This window comes from Aquila chrysaetos, chromosome 2 (genome assembly GCF_900496995.4).
Source record: "Aquila chrysaetos chrysaetos chromosome 2, bAquChr1.4, whole genome shotgun sequence".
NCBI classification, from domain to species: Eukaryota; Metazoa; Chordata; class Aves; order Accipitriformes; family Accipitridae; genus Aquila; species Aquila chrysaetos.
The window spans coordinates 64213082-64231178 of record NC_044005.1 but is presented as its reverse complement, the minus strand read 5'-3'; the positions used below and the strand labels follow the sequence as shown (position 1 = coordinate 64231178).

The window sequence follows — 18097 nt, the reverse complement described above, 5'->3', positions numbered from 1 at the left end:
TCTAATATTTGTCTTTCAGAAATCCAAAATCTCCACTTACGACAAGATGTGGGCCTTCATGAGTAGCAGGAGGCAGTCAGTACTTGTCAAAAGTAATGAAGAAGGTATCCAGCGTGTGCTTACCTCTGATTATGCATTTTTAATGGAGTCAACAACCATTGAGTTTGTCACACAGCGGAACTGTAACCTAACACAGATTGGAGGCCTGATAGACTCAAAAGGTTACGGCGTTGGAACTCCCATGGGTAGGTGATATGTCAACCATTTGTTCTCTGTTCATTAATCTTAGTTGCTGCAGTAGCATAGAAAAGCTCCAAAACACTGTTGCGTTCTATACATTGCTAACATTTTTTCTCATTCTCTTTTTCCCACCTGGGGAAAATATTACATATTTTATCAGCATTTATGGATTTTATTGAATTTTCTAAAAAGAAAAAATAGTTCCTTTATAAAAAATTGGACATTTTCATGTGATATGTTTCTCTTACATGGTGCCTTCCATATGTCCAACAACAACAAAAAGTACTTTCACAGCAATATATTTTACAGAAAAATGTTTTTAAAATGTTGATCTCTCTCTTTAGAGAATGAGGTGCTAGCAGTACAGGGTGTGCATTAGCAAATGGGGATAATGCCATAATATACTGAGAGGGCTAATCACTGAGATTCTTAAGAGAGGAGGGAAGATTCCATAACATGCCATGTACAATCCACAGACAAAAGAAATACTGAATTAACCTTGTGGAATATGGTTTTGCAGAGCAGTTCCAATCTTGTCAATATTTTCCAGGTCAGGTGTTCTTAACTAGGTACAAAACTTCAGTTGCAAGATTAGAAGCCAACTACAGACATTAGTTTGGCTGCTAGAATCCGCAGGATGGGATTCAGAAAGCACTGAGGTGCTGAGTTCCCATTGACTGCAGTGATTTTTGAAGTACATGAGCCGAGGATCTGGCTTTAGATTTCAGAATAGATGGGAATAGAAAATGGTGTGGCACAAAGACTCTGTCAGTACTGCACAATGATCCTGCTTAATATTGTAAGATCATTCTACTGACTGCTTTGCAAGGCCAATATTTATTTTAACTTTTTTTTTTTTTTTTAAGAAAAAATTTATCATTTTATGATTGTTGTGAATATGTTTTATGTTTTTCTCAAATAGGTCTTACATTTTGTACTGATTTTATCTGTGTTAATAGTATACACTAAATCATTGTATGGGGAAAGTTGTGTCCAGTACTTTAAATCAAGCACATGGTAAGGAAGGTTGAGAAATAAACTTTACTGGAATATCTTGGAATAAGAGGTATCTAGTATTATCAAATATTGGTTTCCCTATATTTTGTAGATATTTACTGCAACTTTAATAACATCTTTATAATTTTCATTATTTCAGTAATTTGCTATGAAATGGACATCTGCAGTAATTATGATTCTGTTTATTCTGTCTTTGAACAGTTAGTTGTTAGGAATCTAGTTTTAATCCCTATACCAATTTTTCCACCCTGTTCTGTTGTGGTTTCTTACATTGCTGAAAATGTTCTGTAGACATGTAAGTGCCGGAAGGGAGTGGACTTCAGTCCTGTTGCACTTTTCAGCATCTTGTATTTTCTGATAAATAAGCCTTTTGTTATTTTGAGGGTGAAAAACGTTTTCCATTTAGGTTTAGTGTAGGGAAAATTAAATCCTAGTGATAGTTTAAAATCCTTGAATAAGCTGCATGCAAACTTGTGAAGCATCTGGAGCATGCCCCGGAAATCTAAGTGCCCATTGGAAGTGCCAAAGTGATAGGAATCAGAGAGACCAGGCTATTTTACAAATGATTTTGATTATGTGTAAATCAGAGAAGCAGCACTAACACCAGAGAAAACAGATGAAAAGCAATGATAAAGCCAGAAACAGACTTCTAGAGTTAAAGTTTAGAGGATGACCTATTGGATGTAAAGCAGCAAGGAAGCAAGTAAAGTAAGGTTTTCACAAAAGAAATGAAGGTACAATAAAACAGCATCTGGAGCTTTCCCAGAACAGCTAAGAATAAGAGATCAATCCTGTGTTTGGGCAGTATCTATAAAAAGCTATCCAGAGAACTAACATTTCTAAAAGTTTTGTTTCCTGTGTATTAACCACACAGTCTCAGAAGAAAGAGATTGAGTAGCCTCCACTAAAATAATGCATAGTTCACACATACATTTGAAAGGAAACCTTACGAAGAAGCGTATCCATAGTGCCTGTCAGAATAGTTTTTGCTAAATATATCGCTTTATTGAAGCCAAAAAGTCTTACAGAGCAGTGGATAATACAAAATAAACTCATGCATTATAGCTAATCTCATTTCATTTCTACAGGAAAAAAATAATTCCAGAGTCTTTAAAAGAACTTATGACATGGTAAAATCTACAGAAGTAGATTTCATCATTATTTAATGATTTTGGAAGAAATTTATAGACACTCAATTGAGTAATATCTTTTTACAGTTAATAATCCTAAGAGTAACTTGTCAAGTGCTTGGAAAACTGCAGTGTAATGGTTTCACAAACAAAGCACATGTTACTGCTTGTGCCTGTTTGGGAAGTAACAGGTCTCTGAGCAGAACAATACACAACTATTTGTATTAGAGGCACGGTATCTGAAAGATAATGATGTCATCTCCACAAATTTACAAAAGTATCCAGTTTATCTCTTGGAATAGTGGCTTGAAGTTGCAGAAATATTTGCACATAAGATTAAATTTGTAGAATACAGTTGTTAGAGGCCTTATGTTGAATACAGTAGAATGGATATGGTTACTTCTGGAAAACAGCATCAAAGGAAGTAGCTGCAACATATCTTGTTCCTTTTGAAGGCTAATAGAATAATAGTTAGTGAGAACATAATTTGTTTGAGTCTACATAACTACAAGCAGTAGAGCTCAAAGCTTTCCTAATAGAAAAATATGCTATCAGAGTAGTTTATGATCGGATAATCACTTGGAAAATGCAACCACCCAAATATAGCACCAGCTTAGAGTACTACAGTAAAAGCTCTCTGCTCATGATATGAAAGTTTTAAATTCAGAGAAATAAAGTTGCAGAAAATGAGGAGAAGAAAACAGCAGATCAGGCAGTGTATATGTGTCAACCCTTTCCAAACGCACTGAAGAAGCAAAATCTGAGTTTACATTATTATTTTAATCCTTCTAAAAGCATTGGTGATGTAAACAAAGTTTAGATTGCTAAAATATTGCCTTGATAAAGGAAATTGGAAACATACTTTTGGCACAAAGTAGGATCAGTGTACACCTTTAAAATCAACAAAATACGCTGATGCTTGGAATAGATGCAAGGCAGCATTCTGCATGATATCTCTGCTGTTATCTTTATTTAATATGTCACATGACACCTGCAGCACTGGAAAATAAACTAGAGATAGTGAATTTGATTTTACACATACAATGAATGATTCTTATGGTACATGTTTATAAATTAAGGTAACAGTCTTGTATATACTTTAATTCATTTTCAGTCAGCCACCTCCAGTGCTAGGCTAGAAAACTTCATTTGTGATGAAAGGAGAAGGGAAGAACAGACCTGGTATGAGATGTTTGACAGCAACTGATACTTTGGAGCAGATAAGGGAGAACCTATTTGTAACTGGGGTTGTGGTTTTTTTTGTTTTATTTTCCATCTTTGCAACTTTGTTTATAGCGTTGTAACCAAGAGTGTAACAACTTGCTTTGCTAGAGCACATTTGGGTTTTTTTTCCTTCCACTTTGAAGCTCCAAATGCCAGGGGTTTGTATTGGCTTTATTCTGGCACGTCCTATTAGGAGGCACTATTTTGCCAGCCCTGTGTTCTTCATCAATGAATCTGGTAGATGGGAAAACTTTTGTTAACATGCATAAAGCTTGAAGTATGCTGTATAGTTTATTCCTAATAATAAATATATGAATATGTCTCATGTACAATTATCTATTAGAAGTACATACGTATTTCTTTTAGTGGTTGGAATTTGGCTTTGTGTGGGCATACACCTCATCATCCAAGGTTGATATTCAAAGGAGGAAGGAGGGGAGGGAGGGAGGGCGGGAGGGAAGGAAGAAGAAAGACAAAGAGAGAAAAAGAGAGAAAAAAACACAGAAAGCAAACGGATGAAGGGGGGTGGGGAGGGAAGAGAGAGAACAAACCCTTTGGGTACGCATAATAGCTTCCACTTTTAATGATAGATTCTCTAAAGTGTTACTTATCACCTCCAGTAGTTTTAAATGTTCCATTTCTTCATCATGCATGATAAAGATGTTTAAAATTGGGTTTGTTCTTGAATAGATCCCAGTGGGGATAAATTTACCATTGCAAAGGATTCCTAAATGTTTATGATACTTCCACATGCTTATGGTCTTCTTATCAAACACAAATTGTAACTTTTTTTCAAGAAAAGCTAGTATATCCAGCAATATACATTTCATGCCCTACTGAAACACAGTTAATAAGAGTTTTCTATGGTCAACATACTGTAAAACACAGTAATATTATGTGACAAATGCTATTTTCCATGATGAGTGTTTATTAACATCATTGTTCATGTGAAGGGAACCACATGAAAGGTTAGAAATTTAGCTTCTATGCACTCTATATTAAGGCCTTAATGGTCTGCAAAGCTACTTTTCACTTTTTTTTACTTCTTGCTCTCCTGTTGGAAGAAGCATATTTGAAATAATCTCTTGGAAAAAAGGAAATCTTCATCTCTCTGGGGTGCCTTCAGGTTCTTATTTCTTTTCCAAATTCCTGTTTCTCTTCAGCATGTTAGACAGCAGGCTACTTTCCATCTTCTTTGGGCAGATTTTCTACTGAATTGCCAGTTGCTTCTGTGTTGAACCTGGAGTACATAAATGGCTGACGAGTATATGTCAAACCCATTCCATATAAGCAGATACACTGAGCGTGATCTGCACTTATATGGCAACTCAGGAGTATCCTGTATACACCAGACAAACTCTGTATGCATGGAGATACATGCAAAGTAATGCCTTTGACATTTTGAAAATGAAAAATGGTAGGTGTAAGTAATCCTAAAAATTTGCATATATTTCTTCTAACTCTAAAGAAATACAAAATAGAAAGTGGTGCTTGAGAGAGATGGCGCATATGAGAAATTAAAGCTAGACATTTCTCTACTGTTTCTCTGTGATTGTTGAGCTGTGGAAAGTTACAGAATTAGATTAGGACGGGGCTTTAGCTGTATAGCAGTGAAGTTCCTATAATATCTGATAATGGTGAGGTAAAAAACAGTTTGAGAAAAAGGTGAAATATACATTTTTTTATCCTTTCTTCCTGTGCAGTTATTACAAGAAAATAAATTGTGCTATTAATATTAATAATATTTCAGTTGCAAAACATAGTGAGCTGAATCTGTTACATGACTCTCTTCACTTTTACTAGTTTTTTCACTTACTTTTCCCTTGCTGTGATCAAACTATGACTTTTCCTACTACAGCATGTCACTGTTTGTATCCCTGATCATTACACACTGATGGACTATCAAGATGCCCTGAAAATGCTGAAAAGGGTTTGAGGCTTAGATCTTTAATATTTAATTGTTAACTTAAAAATTGTTAAAAAAAGAAATGTGCGCTCCCCCAACTATTATAGAGACTCTTCACTGTACATGGGGATAAAATACAATTCTCAGGATATGAATGAAATTAAACAATGCATTTTGGGGTCAACTTACCACATCGATAAAGCTACCAACATTTCATTGCCAAGCTGTCTTGCAGAACTACTCATTATATGAAACTGCAATAACTTGCAATAGTAAACCAGATCCAGTTATCAAAATTTATTCATGTAAGTACATAAACTATATCTGCACAGTGTATATTTATATATTCACAATAGAAAGCTGGCGGCTACTGTGATACAAACAAGTTATATGTCCCATGTCAAAAAGAAAAGCATATGAATAAAATAAACAGCCTTCCAGCAGAGATGCATTGGCTGCAGGCCCCAGATACCAGTGTACTCACTTAAGTTCAAAGGATGAAACAAAACTTCAAGGCTCTCATGTTCTATTCATTCAGAAGTGTCATTTTTAGTGAAGTTCTCTTTTCTGTAAATTCTAATGAAATATCGAATAAAATGTCTTGTTTACAAACATTTTTATTTCTTAGAGAAAAAATGTATTTTTCACAGTACATTGTTCTTAAAGGTTCTCAAAATTTTGCCCACTCACCTGTGACTTACAAAAAGTGTGTTTGGTCAACTAATGTAATGTGCAGACCACTTGCACATGGAAATTTATTTATATACTTTTGCACAATGTAGTTCATCTTAATATTTTTTTTTACTTAGACATTCAAATCTTTTATTTTTGGCAAATCAGAGGCAACAGTGGGGTTCACTTCCCTTTTTTTTTCTTTTCTTTTTTTTTGAATTTCAGCAGCTGTGTAGCATGTAATTAAAAAGTTGTGTGGAGCACTCACATTTTGAAGACTGTAGTGTTCATATAATTTCATCAGACATAGAATCTAAAAGGAGTATTTCACACTCCACTCAAATTAAAGATTTCACGGCAGAAAAGAAGGGTTTCAGGCAATAATTGATGATCTGCTATTTCATATCTTCTCTAGGAATATGACTTCATGAATTATTTATATTTATCTAAGCCATTAATAAATGCAATACAATAGTGTTCTTCCTACTCCAGTGATAGGCTGCTGGATTCAAATAGAATTTAAACAAATAGTTTAATCAGCAAATGTATAACACTTAATTATCATGTTGTATCCAATAACACTGTATAGATTCAGTTGATTTATATTACCTATTCTGTCTCTAGGGCGTGACCTAGAAAAAATATTCACGGTAACGTTTTTAACTTATAATACTGAATTTTTTTTAACTGACCTGACCATGTTCTTAATGTAGGTATATGATTTCATTACCTGCCATTTTTATTTAAGTGAGTGTTTCCAAGTATAGAAAATTGTAAATGAGGGTACAGTGGGGAATATAAATTACTTAAGAACAAAGGCTTTTAACATATGCTTATAATTTCAAAGATTAAAACTTAATGTAGTAAAAATATGAACAAATAAATGACTCTTATTTCCTAAATATGTAATAGAAAGTGAAAAAAGATATTGTGAAGATGATCTTAGAATAGTCTTAACTCTCCTCTTAGAATTCATTCAGCCTTTTCCCTTGCTGCATTTATCATTACAGACAGAGGTTTGCAGCTGGTTTTATAACAATCTAAAAATTAGTTTACTTTTGGAGCTTGCCTGTAAAAAAAAAAAAAATGGATGAAATTGGAGTAAACACCTTGTAAGTGTAAGAATAACACTTCATCATCCTACAGATATGTAGGATGTTGCCTCCTATGTTTTGTCTGGCTTTTAAAAGACCAAAGCCTTGAATTCTACAGCTGCATATCTGAATTAACTTTTTCTGTTAAGCAGTTTCTACACTACATCCAAACTAGTAATTTAAACAAATGCCCTGAACGTTTTCTAGTAAAGAAATCTAATAAGTTATTCAATACTTAGAACATACTGGTGCTAGAAATTTTTCCTGCTCTAGGAAGGAAAAATTTTTTTTTTCCTGCTACCTAAAGCTGTGGTGAAATGAAGTCAAGTTTAACAGAGATCAAAGTATGAATAGAAAGCCTTCAGTTTTCCAGAAGTTACCTAAAAATGAATCTCAAAATTGAAGGTACAGTTGTCCATAGTCAGACATTATACCTACCACCAAAGTAGGGGACAGTCTGTTCTTTAAGCTCGGATTGAATGAGGATGTATGGTATGGTTATGCTGCAGTTGTAGATTCTTCTGAAGGGAGTAGGATTATGATACAGATGAGTTTCATAATGATAATGACTTCTGGGCCCCACAGTTTAAGAAGGATGTTAAGGTCCTGGAATGCATCCAGGGTAGGGCAACAAAGCTGGTGGAAGGGCTGGAAGGCATGATGCCCTATGAGGAGCAGCTGAGGACTTTGGGCTTGTCTAGTGTGGAGAAAAGGAGGCTGAGGGGCGACCTCATTGCTCTCTGCAGCTTCCTGAGGAGGGGACGTGGAGAGGGAGGTGCTGAGCTCTTCTGCCTCGGATCCAGTGATAGGATGTGTGGGGATCGTTCAAAGCTGTTCCAGGGGAGGTTCAGACTTGACATTAGGAAGCATTTTTTTACCAAGTGGAAACAGGTTTCCTAGAGAGGAGTCAATGCCCCAAGCCTGCCAGTGTTTAAGAGGCATTTGGACAATGTCCTTAATAACCTGCTTTAACTTTTGGTCAGCCCTGAAGCGGTCAGGCAGTTGGACTAGATGATTGTTGTAGGTCCCTTCCAGCTGAAATTATTCTATTCTATTCTATTCTATTCTATTCTATTCTATTCTATTCCATTCCATTCCATTCCATTCCGTTCCATTCCTTGGATGCCATTGTTTATGCAGGGTTTTTTTGGTTTTATTCTTAGAGAAGAGTCTAAGACTCCCTGAAAGGTTTGGTTTGGAATGTTTTATTTTAATTGCTGAGTGCCTACACCTTACTTCAGTATTCCCAATATGTTTTAGTGTAGGGAATGTCATCAGGCCAATCACATTATTTCAGTTCTTGCCAATGTTCAGTTCTGATGATAGAGTTTTTGTCATCTTGGTTAGAAGATGAAGTTCTCTCTTGCCCTTCCAACTGCTTTATGGGGACACATTTGCAGGGAAAGAGAGACTTTTTTCCCTGAAGAGGTGTTTGACGTGAGTCTTTAGCATGCTTGATGCTTCCATTCTACGTGCCATTCTTTATTGTTACTGCAGAGGTGCACAAACTCACACAGATTTTCAGTCTGTTCCTCTATTTTTAATTTGCTTCTATTAGAACCAACAGGGCTAGTACAGATTTATTGGTCTGATTCTAGGAACGAGATCTCTTATTTAAAAAAAAAAAAAAGAACCAAAAAAACCCCCAAACAAAACAAAAAAAACCCCAGGGATAAGATTTTTATCTATAACATGCCTGAATAAGAAAGTAAGGCTGAAGTTTCACTGTCATTTTAAACTGGCATAGGGCTGCTGCATTTTGCAAAAACAAACAGCTATATCAGCTGGTTTAGTGACCTAAACTGGCAGAATACTGTTCATCTTCTTTCATAAAATTAATTTACTTCATGTTTAACTACGTAGCTGCTAATGAGGCTGGATGAGCACTAGTAGTCATACTATGAAGGAAGCAGTGATAGCAAACAAACTGGGATGTGGAAAAGGAAATGGGATTTCTGCACAGCCAGCTGTTAGACCAAGTCTGAAGACAATCCTGACAGCCTTCCCTGTTTTGTGATAGTTGCAAAAAGCTGTAATGTATCTCTCAGTAGCAGAAATAAAACACATGTAATTTAACAGAAATGAGTAGTTGCAGGGTGCGGGGAGCTGTCAAAGTGAGTTTTCCATATTTTTAAAAACTTTTTTTCCATGTCTCGGATTCATTCTATCTCAAATTTTGCATAACTTGAGCAGTACAGTTTTCATCCCCCTTCATATTGGTGCTTCTTCAATTTTTTCTTCTTTTTGTCTTTTCTCCTGGAGGTCTAGGCTAAGAATCAAAGAACATTAAGATAGCAAGAGAACCACAAGAAATAAAAACACTGGCTTGTATTAAATACCTTTTTAAAAAAAATAATCCATATGATCCTTTCAAAATTAGCTGTTTGGAGTTTATCAACATTCCTTACTCTCTGAAGTTAAGCACTTACAGTAGCTAGGGCTGCTTTCTATGTCCTAACATCAGTCTCTTTTCATACCTCCATGAAACTGAAAAGGTGACCTGTTTTGAAGAGGCATGTTTTATAAACTTTCCTTAAATCTCAGGCAAGTGTAGAAAACAATGACATTGAGCACAATGACTGGCAGTGAGCATGACTGGCACATTCCTTTCAAGTAATTTGTACATTTGGCAGTCAGTGATCAATGCAGAACATAATTTTAGACATTTTTTTCCAGGAGAAACAAGGCAGGGTTTTTTTAAAATGTTTTCATTACTTCTCTTAAATATTGGACATTTTTCTAAAATCAGAATCATATGTTGCCTTATTTGAAGAAATAACAAGAAAAAGAAAAAGAACATCCAAGGTTCCACAGATACAATTAGTGAGATCTTGTTTTGCTTCTACTCTTGCAGTAACTCAGTTGTGTCTGACACTGGTAAACAGAAGGTCTATATTTTTTACACATCTATGTTTAAATGTATTTATGTAAACCCAACAAAGCCACAGGTATGAATGATGTGGGAACCTTTCAAAAAGCAGGCAGTTCCATAATTGAAAGGAATAACAGGTAAATTATGTATTCAATTTACTCCCCAAAACTGTTAACAATACACTTGGTTAACATAAGTGAAACCAGATTCTACATATCTGAAAATACTGAACAGTTCAGAAGTTTAAAATTTGCAGTGGTGAAAATATATTCCTGGATTTCCTCTGTAAAATACTAAACTCAACAGTCAACACTGACTTTCAATTTAATCATTGTTGAGATTTCAGGCTCTGCAGCTATTTCCTGTTTATATTGTGTGGGACACTGAGGATATCTGAGCTTTCCTTGTCTATTACATGTTGTGAAGTACTGCTCCTGGAGAAAAGCACTCTGTCTACTTAGAAAATGTGCATATGTATTTATGTGTATCTTATAAATTCTTAGGGAATTTCAAATAATAAGTGTAATGAACACTTAATGAACAATTTTTGCACTCTGAACTTCAATACTTAGAAGTATAAACATTGTCCCCTGCCTATAGTTTTCAAAATCTAAAGCACTATAAAAAAATAATAATAATTAAAAAAATTATTTCTAAGCAATCATTTGGTTTTATTGTTAGGACACCCTAGCTGTCTTGAAGCTACTTATTACCTTCAGACCATACAAATTATGTAATATGAGCATTTTTTACCAGTCCTTGGAGATGAGACATATGAACAGATCTGCCTCTATAGAAATAAATAGGAAACCATGTACCAACACAGGAGGCCTTTTTCTTCTGCTTGCCTGCATTTAATCTATAATCCTTCATATAATTTGAACTGTAATATTCATCACTTATATACGCATAAAAGTGCTGAGCTTCAGTTCTTCTGTAACTAAAACAAATTAATACATTTGTCTTCATTAGTTGAACATAATGCACAAAAAAGGTGCAAATTATTTATTTTTATACAGGTCAAACCATGTATTGAAACTAATTTGAGAATTTCAACTGCTTGAGCAGTTAATTTATTGTTGCTGAAATGTAAGAATGTGTAGCTCACATGTGATGAAAGAACTGGTTTTTATGGTTACCTCAGAAGTATGACTATACTGAAGCACTATCTGAGAGCCATGCTGAAAGACTGAGCTTTGTACCAATAAAGAATTGCCCAAACACTTAACGTCCGGTAGCTGTTGTGAGCAGACTCTGCCTCAGAGAAGTGGTTTCTAGTAGGAATTTACTGAACAGATGTAACTGAAGCAAAGACAGTATTAAAACTTTAATGTTGATTTTATAGTGCCTACGCCCATACGTATGTATTGCATTGTCAAAGACTCATCTGCAACTGTAAAATGTCTCTGTCCTGATACGTTACCCCTAACTAGAAACAAACTAGTGCGTTGCGTCCCAGCACATGCTGTTTGCATGGTTTTAGGCATTCTTGATCTGAAAAAGCTGAAGCATCAGCTATTTATTTTGTCTGTCTTGCATTTCCTGGCTAAGTATTCCTTTTTCTCTGCCTATTAGAAGTGGGATCTCATTTCCCAGTAGCCCAGGCTCACTGAATATATATCACCCTCCACCCAATGTCCTGTAGTTTAACTACAATGTTTTAAGGTTCTTCTGAGGGACATGCATCCAAAAGGGGTAAATAGAAGCCATTGGCTGTCTTTTGGTTTGAGCCTACCTAGTTTCACTTTCTGCACCCAAATCGTTCCCTTGCAATGGAAAAGAAATTTAGAATTCTGAAAGCTCTTCATAAATCTAAATTCTCACTGTCTCATCCAGCCCCACTGTTGGGGAAAGAATTCTCTAATTTGGCTAGGATAAATGAAAAGACTAGCACCATGACTTTGAATCTGTCATGAAGCTTTATAGACAAACAGCACAGTGAGTGAAATACTGAAAACCAATATTTTTAAGCACTTTTTGAATAGTTGAGCTTCTTATTCTCACTGTATATATGATGCACGCAGTTAGCTGATGCCTTCTTTTCCCAAAGATCAACCAAGAACTGACTGCCTTGCCTCTGTAATCACTTTAACCTTGTAAATCAAATTGGAGAACAAAATCTGCATGGAAAACCTCAAAAAGTCAGCTTCTCTTATATGTCAGAAGGATTAGAAATATATGGAACATCACTTAATAGAACAGTAGCAGCTGAAACTTATCATCACCTATAATTGCAATGTGAGACTTTGTAGGAATTCTGACAGCTCCAAAGTCTAGATTTTTTTTTTTTATTTTTTATAGCTTAAATGAAGATTGCCCAGATTTAAGATGGCATTGCAGTTAGATGGACCCAAGGCCACTTTACCCATGATGAAGCAGCTAATGGCAAAACACTGACATTCATTGTTTTCAGAATTTCCCTCGTAGCTTGGCAGGGGGTTTGGGTGTTCTGCAAAAGCATGAACTGGGTTTTCAGGTCTGGACACTTTTGTTATGATCTTATACTTTTCTTGTCTTTCAACATACTCTTCTCTGCCTTCCTGAAATCTTCACATATAGCAGAACTGCATGTAGCATTTTGTTAGACTTTAATTGAGCTGTTTATTGATGGGCAGTGTTAGACAAATATTTCCCACAAAGGAGGCTGTATCTGCAAACCATTCATATGTGAGTGATACAGGTTTGCAAAGAGAATTGAAAAAAAAGCACTGTGTACATATGAAATATTTAGCTGTGGTAAAAAATAATATCACTGATTTTCTCAGTACAGGTTTCCACAAAGGTAACTTCCTGTTCTGCAGCTGCACAGTTCAACAGGGGTAGAGAGATAATAGTGTGTTATGATTATGACCTTTTCAAACTGCCTATGATGTTACAATGCATGAAGAGCCTATGAAAAAAGTTACTTTCTATCTAAAAGCCATGCTTTAGAGCTGTTTACAATGATAGTTTGAGAAGGGGCTGAGAAAGCTAAACTATGTTAAAAAAAGAAAAAACAAAAGAAAAAAACAGACTAGAATATGCATGTCTAATACAATAATGTAATAATGATCTGAGTATTTAAAATAGTTTAAAAAAAAAAGGCCTTCATTCTCTTCAGGTTATCTTGGTACTACAAAAAGAAATAAAGAAAATGGTGTACATTAACTATTAAAACTGTTATCATCATATCTTATTTAAATTATTAATTATAGGCAACCATTATACATGCATTTTTTTGTAGTTTACTCACTGTGGAGGATAGATCTGTTTTAAGCTAGTTATAAATTAATACATTCAAGGATGTCCCCTTCACAGTCCTAAAGCCATAAGTACTTATGAACACAAGAGTTCATGAATGGCTATTGTAGTCCTAAATCTCCCATGTATTCATCTAATTTTGATATCAATTATGTTGCATACTTACAGCTGGAAAATTATGAGAAATTTAATATGAAATAAATGTCAGCTACATGATACTTCTTGGTTACATTTCAGCTTTATAAACCTACCTGAACTTTTTCATGATGGTTCTATAAAGAAAAAAACAGAAATTAACATGAGTTGGGAATGGTTATACTGGGAAGAAGTGAAAACAATTAGAGAACACACCACTTGTGAAAGGGTTTTGATTAAATTTGGCATAAAGTACTGAAACTTTGAAGGAAACTTTAAAATGTTTCCTGCCTCTTACCAGCAACTTATCTTTTCCAAGCCATACATGTAGCTCAAAGGTGAATATAAACTTAGAAAGGAATAGTGAATAGCTTTGGTTTGGATTTTGTTTTGAATGTTTGCAGTTTTAATTAGATATGGGGTAGCTTAGACTGCTGTAAACATCTACTGAGGATTTTCCATTGTAGTAACTGCAACTTAATGAATATTTAATGTTTACAGTATGTTTAATATTACAATATGATAATCTTAATGTACCATGAAGTGTCAGGGTTAACAATCAGAATCAGGAAACACTGATTTTGTTTCATCAGAAACATTAACCCATCCTGATAACTATTTTATCCTGATACATCCTTTGGGAAACAACAGTAAAATTCAAAGTTATGTATTTAATCAGAAAGACAAGAATGGGAAATCTAATGTATATGTCACACAGCTAAATTAAAGTTGCAAGTATTTCTTATATTAGACCTGCCACTTTATTATTTATTCCCAATATTGTCCACTACATGTGGCGTGTTTAAAGAACTTTGAAAAAGGCTTCTTCATGTCCAGAAGTCTTGAAGTCCATGAGCTAAAAATCCATAAGGAAGTAGAAGGACATCTGGTAGAGGAGCAAGAAGTATACTTTTTATTAATATTTAAATCTATCTCATATTTTAATGCATTAATCATAAATGAATAAGAAATGTATATAAATGTTACTTGTCTCTTGGGGTGGCAAACCCCAAGATTTTCACACCTTTCTACCTTAAAAAGACCTATGTCCACTCAAAGTTTATTAATATAGCACCTGTTTTCAGTATACTTGAGAAGTGTGTTTTAACTCTGTGTGTCTGGGATGCTTTGCTATTAATTCCTATGTACCTTAGAGGTGAGAGTGCTGTAATGTCTGATTGTTTCATAAATATAAAACAAACTTGCTGTGAGGCACAGAGGTAAGAAACAGGAAAAAGTGTTCCACTTAACATCACAAAGAAAGCCTGTTATCAAAGCTGCATTTAGAATCCACGTCCATCTCCTGGTGTAATGCAATGATCTCAGGTTTGTTCTATACTCTTAATAATACCTGGCCAATTGCTACTTCTATTGGAAGTGGCTAATTTTGCTACCGAGAACATCTTTTATCAGTGGCTTTTTTTTTTTTTTTTTTTTTTTTTTTCTCTCCCCATTGGTGAGCCTTGCCGAGCTACAACAATGACATTACTCCATTGCCTGGAAAGAGTCCTCAGTGGTCTTTTCTTATGTGAAAATGAGCTGAATTTGAAAGTGGAGCCAGGCACTGGGAACTGACAGAATCCCTCTTCTTTCTTCATGTGTTGCTTGGAGACTTTTGAATCCACAGACAGGAAGAACAAACCAAGCTATGTTGACCCTTCTGTCTGTTGCTCCCCTCCCGTCCCAATTAGAGAGGGTTAACGGAGTTAGGGAGCAGAGCTGACTGTGGCTTTTAAAAAAAAAAAACATTTCTGTGAGCTAAAGTAAGTGCTTCTCCTATACCCAGTGCCCCTGAGCTGTCTATTCCTTTTCTGTGGCATGTTATAATTGTGGCTGTCAGTCTTTATTACTGAGTGCTGACTATGCTGCAGATTCCTAGAAGGTGTTTCAGGCCCTGTGATGCATGAAGCTGTAGGAAGTCGTTTTTCCATGGTTCCTCATAGTCTAAACATCTACTCCACAATTATGTGTAAATGAAATCCCTTCTATCTTGTTACTGTCATGCCTATGACACCAATATGCATGACACTTAAGAGAAACTGAACTCCACATACTGTATCACCAGTTATCCCCTAGTAAGGAATGTCTGTTCCAAAGGCCTGGACTAAATTTTGTCTTGCAAAAACAAAAGGAAAGCTTCATCATAGTAACTGATGGACAAACAGAACAGAACAATATAACGAACAAAACTTTCAAATATGATTTAACTAAGTGTGCAATCAGTTTGGTGGCAGAACATTTAGTCTGTGATTCTTGATGGGGCTAAGCTGTGGGATAAGTACAGAGAAATGTTGATATGCCAAGACTTAAATGATCCACCTGTCCCCAGTAGTATAAATGGTGTTAGCCAGCATTCGTAGGGAAATTTCAGTTATGCCTACACTGGAGTGAGACCATGACTGCAGCTTATGTATATGTAGCCAAGCTAGCTTTAGGATAGATAGATCAATCTGGTGTAACCATAATGGGAATGGGCTCGTGCTGAAAAAAAAACCCACAACCTCAAATCAAAAAATCTCAAAACACCCCCATGCTGGGTTTGGTGCTTCTTCCTTTCAACTGCTAAAACTAGAACTTGAATTGGTTGCTTTGTTTGATGTAAACTATTCACATACAGCTTCAACACCTAGATATTAAAGGAATATCTTTTGTGTTACATGTGGCTTTCTCCTTCCAATAAATACTTAAGTACTAGAAGTTGTTCTTGATGATCTAAATTTTGTACCTAGGTTCTGAATATAATGGTGTATTCCTAGCTACCTTTTTCTTTTGCTTAGGCAAAGTACACAGAATATGAAATAATGTTGCAAGATAAGTAGAATACTCTAGGGGTTTTTAATAACAAAAGAAAAAAGTAACAGGAACAAAAGATGCTATCAGTGGTGTAGGAGTGTTCAGAATGGATTTTTCTATCTAGCAAATCAAAAGTAACATGTAACTATGTCCCATGGGCACTAAATTTCAAAATATGAGACAATTCATAGTGATTTCTTTTAGTAAAATGCACCTGGAATGATGAAACAAAAAAGTTCCTGGTTCAACATTTTTTTAATGAAGGTGTTAGCAGAATGCTGCTATTCCTTTTTATTTACTTAGGGTCAAATTCAGTTCTACAGGTCCCAATATGCTCCAACTCCTTTTGTATTTGATGAAATGAGTAAAAGGATAAGAGTAACCAGGCAGGAGGTTTTACTAAATTATAATCTAGTAGGAAGCATTTTCAAGACCAGCCAGATCAGCAGGATTTCAACATACTAATCTGTATGCAGTGAAGTCTCAGTATAAAAAGCTTATGTGTTCATAATTTATGATTAAACATATCATTATGTGCATTAATCTTTATATACTGAGACATCAGGGCAGAAAACTTATCTATGTATAACTTCTGCAGTATTTCTGAGACCTTGTTATCTTAGTTTTGTACAGATGCTTCAGACAATAGAATTTTATGTAAATTTTCTTTTTTATTTTAAATTTTCATAAGCAGCTAACTGCAAATAGAAATTATTGCATCCCTTATTGAGTTTGTTGATCATAGGAATACACTAAGGTCTCTATAATCTATAACAAAAGGTCTTAAAATTCTTCTGGCAGAAATTCTTATTCCTGCAAACAGCAGCTAGAGTGGGATCAGCAAATAATGTATAGATTATGTTCTGTAGGCGTTCCAGTCCCAGTTTGTCATGGGAATAGCTCATCAGTTGATAGAGAAATGAGAGCAGTAGGAACCAGGAAAAGAGAGGGAAGAAAATGCCAGAGGTTTCTACACTGGACTTCTCCCTTTCTCTGTACTCAATGGAAGATTATATACTCGTCTTTTTCCCTGATTTTGGGATGGAGTTTGAAATATCACTGTGTCTGTCCTCTCCCAGTCTTCCCCCCATGCACAGACTGGTAAGATTTTTTTCAACTGCTTGTTTTTTTTATTGAAGGTTGAGATGTGAAGTTCACATTCTTCACATGGCAGAATTTTATTCTCTCTTTTTTTTTTCTTCTGCTTTATTACTTTACTCTTATTCATACTGTATTTATTTTGCAAATGCATTCATAAACATTGTCTGGGAGTCTTAAAGTTTCTGGTTTTGTTTTATTTTTTTTCTCTTGAACAGTAAATTCTTTTAAATGAAATACTTCTGATTTTAAAAAATGTAAAAAACAGGACATGGCCTTCTTGCAACAGCTCATGGAAGGGCTTGATTCATATTTCAGTCATGTGATAGGAGTGATAGGGAAAATCACCAGGAAATATCAAAAATCTTTTACATTTAATTGCTGAGATTTTTCATTTCCACAAGGAGAACAGTTTTAACATTCAGAGTGTAATCTGGATGCCTTCTCCATACTATCTATTTATTTTCTCTTCTTTTTGTATACTAACTTTGTCATTCACAGATCAGACCATGATACTCTTAGCCGCTTCAGGTGCTTCTGGATGCATTTTCCATTGCTGGAACTTGCAATCCAGCTTGTTTCAGAAAAAAAACTAGGAGCAAATAAAACCTTAGTAAATAATGTCATTGCTATGCCTCTCTTGTTCTCATAATAATTACTTGGATCAGTATAAACA

General features: G+C 35.1%; 1 protein-coding gene across 7 annotated transcripts in view; it reads left to right on the top strand.

Moving 5' to 3' along the window:
- Nucleotides 1–18097, top strand: part of GRIK2 (glutamate ionotropic receptor kainate type subunit 2) — a 480740-nt gene that overhangs the window by 439969 nt on the left and 22674 nt on the right. For all 7 annotated transcript variants that reach the window (XM_030042616.2, XM_030042625.2, XM_030042664.2 and 4 more), the window contains one exon: nt 20–245. In XM_030042616.2, coding sequence (XP_029898476.1) covers nt 20–245 — 226 coding nt within the window. The remainder of the gene's footprint in view (nt 1–19; nt 246–18097) is intronic.